This window comes from Silene latifolia, chromosome X (assembly GCF_048544455.1).
Source record: "Silene latifolia isolate original U9 population chromosome X, ASM4854445v1, whole genome shotgun sequence".
Classification (NCBI taxonomy): Eukaryota; Viridiplantae; Streptophyta; class Magnoliopsida; order Caryophyllales; family Caryophyllaceae; genus Silene; species Silene latifolia.
Window position 1 is genome coordinate 100,650,532 of NC_133537.1, and position 4,929 is coordinate 100,655,460.

General features: G+C 35.5%; 1 protein-coding gene across 2 annotated transcripts; it reads right to left on the reverse strand.

The window, feature by feature from the left end:
* Positions 1-554: 554 nt before the first annotated feature.
* Positions 555-4,711, reverse strand: LOC141623487 (uncharacterized). Of its 2 annotated transcripts, none has more exons than XM_074439590.1 (4): positions 4,069-4,711; positions 3,192-3,375; positions 2,852-2,917; positions 555-1,309 (listed from the first exon to the last, which is right to left on the reverse strand). In XM_074439590.1, exons 2-4 carry the CDS (start codon positions 3,241-3,243, stop codon positions 834-836), a joined length of 594 nt encoding a protein of 197 aa, XP_074295691.1. In that variant the 5' UTR covers positions 3,244-3,375; positions 4,069-4,711; the 3' UTR covers positions 555-833. The 2 variants fall into 2 exon arrangements, with proteins under 2 accessions (XP_074295691.1, XP_074295690.1); XM_074439589.1 differs by having other exon boundaries at positions 2,852-2,932.
* Positions 4,712-4,929: the final 218 nt, after the last annotated feature.

The following is a 4,929-nucleotide window of genomic DNA, read 5'->3' on the forward strand; positions in this document are numbered from 1 at the left end:
GAGTGTCATGTACGTCGTTGTCCCGCGTCTGATATGACCAATAAGATAGAAAAGGCTGATAATGTGACCAAAGTAGTTGAATAATGTGTCTATGTTTGATTGTATGTTTTTGCTATTTAAATTGTTGTTTCTTTGGGTTTAATACGAAGCTTACCATATGTTAGGGTGGATTTCTGTTTACATGTAAACATAATACACTCAAGATGGTGACATATAAGTGGTTGTTGGATATGTTAACCCATTAAGCTAAAATGTATCTATGTTTGCTGAATGTTATAAAGACAAGTTTTGGCAAAATGTGATCAATGTATGGGAGATATGTTACCATTTTAACTTAGATAATGTGCTTATTTTTGGAAGGTGATAAAAATGGTGACTGTTTTGCAAGCATGATCACCCATATGCCAGGGTAGACATGTTACCATTTTAAATGAACATAAAACTCTAAAAATGGTCACGTAGAAGTGATTCATGAATATGTTACCACCTTAAGTGGAGAAATGTACCTGTATTTGCTGAACGTTATAAAAAGATAAGGTTGGGAAACATAGGGATGATAAGTTCTGCATCATAAAATGGTCACACTGCTGTACAACATCAAAATGTCACCACATTAGTGCTAAACTGTGATCATATTGGTCTACATATATGACAACATTGTTATGTCATAAGGTTTATACAAAACAAGGATTGTTGCACAATCCCTACCACCTAGAAGGTCTTAAAAGTGTGCCCCAAAATATTACATTGTTAAGCCAACCAACAACTACTAATCCAAAATATTACATCATTAATCAACATTGACGGTTACATTAACGACCTTTGCCCCATCTTCATTTCTTCTTGCAAGGCTTCTGGGCACGGGTTGGGGAAGGGGCAGCATCCTTAGAAACATTATACACCGGACCCCATGGTGGACGGTCTCTAGCACGGGTGTACCTCAGCTCATAAGAGCGGGCTGGTGGCTCTCCCCCAACGCCAATGTCATCTATGCCCAGGTCAAATGAGAGTGGGAGCACCACGTTCTCCAAAGCAGTGTCCACCTCATCAAGCATGGCAATGAAGGCAGCATAGAATACAGGGTCGTTTTCCAATTGTTGCGTGAATGTCTCTTCCGATTCGCCCGCTGCTTCGGCATTTGCCTGCTTCTTTTGCGCCACCGCTTCAGACACGCTAAGATCCGCCTCCATTTCTGCACTTGTGGCTGTCTTTCTCTTTGAGCCTTGGCCAAGCTCCAACTCCTTCGAGCATTCTTCAGCAATGGTCTTTTTCTTGTCCACTTTCAAAGGCCCTGCTTGCACATGAATATCTGCAAATATGTCTGTCAGTAATGTCACCATTAACTCCAATAATGATACCAATTTATATGCTTTTAAAACAATGTCACCATTTAAGAAGAATAGATGTCACCATTGCTCTAAGGTTCAACTCAACTGAACACCTATACAGAATACAACTATGGTCATTACATTTTGATCCTAAAAACTATGTCATCATTATTTTTACTTAATGTTACCATTTTAAATGCTCTGACATAAATTCAACCACAACAACAAATAGGTACATTAGCTACCAAAGATGGCCACATTTTAAAACTAACTAACATGTCACCCTTTAAGAGAATAGATGTTCCCAGAGTAACCTAATCTCATAACACTAATTTAATGTTCATCTCACTTAACAATACCTACATATAACAACTATGAGGGTCACATTTTAAGACTAAGATGTCACCATATTAGAAGCATCCATGTCACTTAAACATACCTACATATAACTACTAAGATGGTCACATTTTAAGACTAACAAACTTGTCACCCATTTATATAATATATGTCACCATATTTAAATAAATCTATGACACTACTATAAAGGTCGCATTTTTCACCTTAGATGGTTACATTTCTGAATTATAAAATATGATATCATTCTTCCCACATATTGTTACCCTTTTAAATGATTTCATATTCAATAAACTACATCCTAAAATAAGTACCTCAGCTAACACTAATCTGAAAACACTAATTTAATGTTCATCTCACTTAACAATACCTACATATAGCAACTAAGATGGTCACATCTTCACCACTAATATATATGTCACCATATTAGAAGCATACGTGTCACTTAAACATACCTAATATAACAACTAAGATGGTCACATTTTTAGACTTCACAACTTGTCACCCATTTAGATTATATATGTCACCATATTTTACTTAATCTATGACACAACTATAAAGGTCACATTTTATACCTTAGATGATCACATTTTTGAACTGGGCAATATGTCATCATTCTTCTCACATATTGTTACCCTTTTAAATGATTTCATATTCAATCAACTACATCAACTAACACTAATCTGCCAACACTAATCTGATAAGAATACCTACATATAGTAACTATGATGATCACATCTTCACCACTAATATATATGTCACCATATTAGAATCAGACATGTCACTTAAACATACCAACATATAACAACAAAGATGGACACTCAAACAAATGTCATGATACTTCCTCATTATGGTTGCCATGTTTAGATGATGTTACCTATAAATGTGGCACATCCTAAAATGTGTACATCCACTGAATATCATAATGACATATTAAACATCACCAACATATGTGACCATTTTAAGCTTAGATGTCACCCTGTCAACTGAATATCATAATGACATATTAAAGTTCACAACATATGTGACCATTTTAAGCTTAGATGTCACCCTGTTAAGTTCATTTCAAACCACGCAAACAGAGGTTAAAAAACCGCTGATAAGAAAGTAACATTTTTAACTTAAACTATGAACATTTTTCAGATGAAATGGTGACATTTTCAGCTTACCATCTACTACGCTTGCCTGTTCCTTGCTCTTCTTTTTTCCACCCATAGCAGCTGCCATTTTCACACCTTTTTCAAGCGCACCTGCCAGCATAAGCTATTACTAGTACGCAAAAAAAACAAAACAAAGCTAATATCAATCAAACAACAAATTTGTTTAACCTTTTTAATTACATTAATGTCACCATTCTTTAGCAAATAAGAATCAACATGTACAACAACTCCTTTGACGAGATCTATTCATGCATGCATGGTTAATACACAACATTGAACAATAAAGACCATTTTTTGTTACACAACATTGAACAACAAACAACATTCAACAAATGCAATAATATCATACCTTCCATATTTTTCTTTGGGGGAGTTCTCCTAGCCATTTGTTTCTTGCCCATCGTCTTCGAGAGATGAATGAAATGTTGTTATTTTGAAGAGATGCAGCTGTAGACGGAGTTTTCGATGCTCAAAGACTGCTAAAATGGCGATTATAATTGGAAAATGACGAACCCAGTTGATGATAGAGGGAGCTAGATGAGAGAGTGAAAAAAAAATAAAAATTATGATGTGAGACTTTAGAGAGAAGAAGAGGTAGTACAATTATTTGTCTGACATAGACGAAATATTGGGAGCACCCCAATTGTATATTATTTTTTTTTTGCTTTTCCAAGAATCTTAACAATAAAATAATAACTACACATGGTCCACCACTATCCATATTACACAATACGGTAGTTATTTGGCCCGTCTTCACCTTGTGACGGATATAGTCCGTCACAAGGGAGACTAATTGAATTCCATCAAACAACGAAAAAATATACTCCGTAAAACATAGGGAGAATATAATGAATTCACAATGCAAATGAGCTGGGGCACAAATCCGCTGGGCTTCTCTGACGCATACGAGGGCCAACGGGTTTGTGCCGGCCTTAGCTCATTCACCTCGTTATTGGAGCTTATTCTTTACATCATCAAGATTTCTGCATTCTCATTCATAATCTCTTAGATCCAAACAGATAAAGATAAAAATCAAAAAATACAAATTCTGGGTGACCAAAATACCCTCGGTTTTCTTCCTAGTTCTCCCTACAAAAGGGTACGAGAAAAACGAGGGTATTATGGGAATTCAGCTAGAGTATTTAGTTCCCAACCAAAAATCGCGTGACAAAATCCAAAAGAAGAAAAAAAAAACAGCATAACAATGATTAACAAAAACAACCTACTTATGTTGCTTCCTTGGATTTAATCTGTAACATCGATACCATGTGAAAAGACCATCTGGCTCTCGAATAATTAAATAACGAGACTGCTAATTATGTAGAGGATCTGGGCAGCTGGGAACAGTTCGCTTGACATCATATACGCCCGTACTGTTGAATGTTACTGAAGACGTTGCATTGTAATACTTGGAGAACAAATCATCATTTTTCGCAACATTCTCGCTAATCTCCTTACTAATTTGAGGAAATGGGCGTGTTCCACCAACATTACTAAGCAAGATAATGATGATTAACAACATAATTAACATTGCAAAACTATTTATCTTGCCTTTGGCAAACCACATCGTTGGTGATCGACCCACATAAAGCTTTTTTTTTTAATCTTTTTCTTTCTTCCCCACCAAATAAAATAATAAAGATGAAAAATAAAATAATGGGAAAATGGAGAGATATAGTAAGATTTTGACTAAGTAGGAGTAAGTAGTGTTTGGGATTTTGGCAATATGTTAAGGTTAGTGATTCCTTAGAGAAGAAAAGTAGTGTTGAGGTCAAACTTGATGAGAGGGTGATGACGTTAAACTTTTAAGGGGAAAAGAGAGAGAGAGAGGGTCTGGGGAGGTTTTCAACTTCATGTCATTGGGCCCATGTGATGAGGAGACAACCGTCTAATTCTTTCACTCTTTCATTCATTACTTTATCAATAAGTCTTTGTTTTGTCTAAAATAAAACGGATTAATAAATGTCACCATTTTTTAATACTTCCTATCAGTTACTATATTATTCTCATTTGATATGGGCACAATACTTAAGGAAAAGTATTAAAATAGGAGTAAAAGAGTTGTGTGAGGTTGGTGATAGGAGATA

What these genes read in the sequence shown, in the direction of transcription:
- LOC141623487 (XM_074439589.1), bottom strand. Translation starts at nt 3,243, where the DNA reads ATGGGCAAGAAACAAATGGCTAGGAGAACTCCCCCAAAGAAAAATATG. An exon ending in CCCAAAGAAAAATATGGAAG is followed by an intron (nt 2,933 to 3,191) that starts GTATGATATTAT and finishes TTATGCTGGCAG; the next exon opens with GTGCGCTTGAAAAAGGTGTG. An exon ending in ACAGGCAAGCGTAGTAGATG is followed by an intron (nt 1,310 to 2,851) that starts GTAAGCTGAAAA and finishes ACATATTTGCAG; the next exon opens with ATATTCATGTGCAAGCAGGG.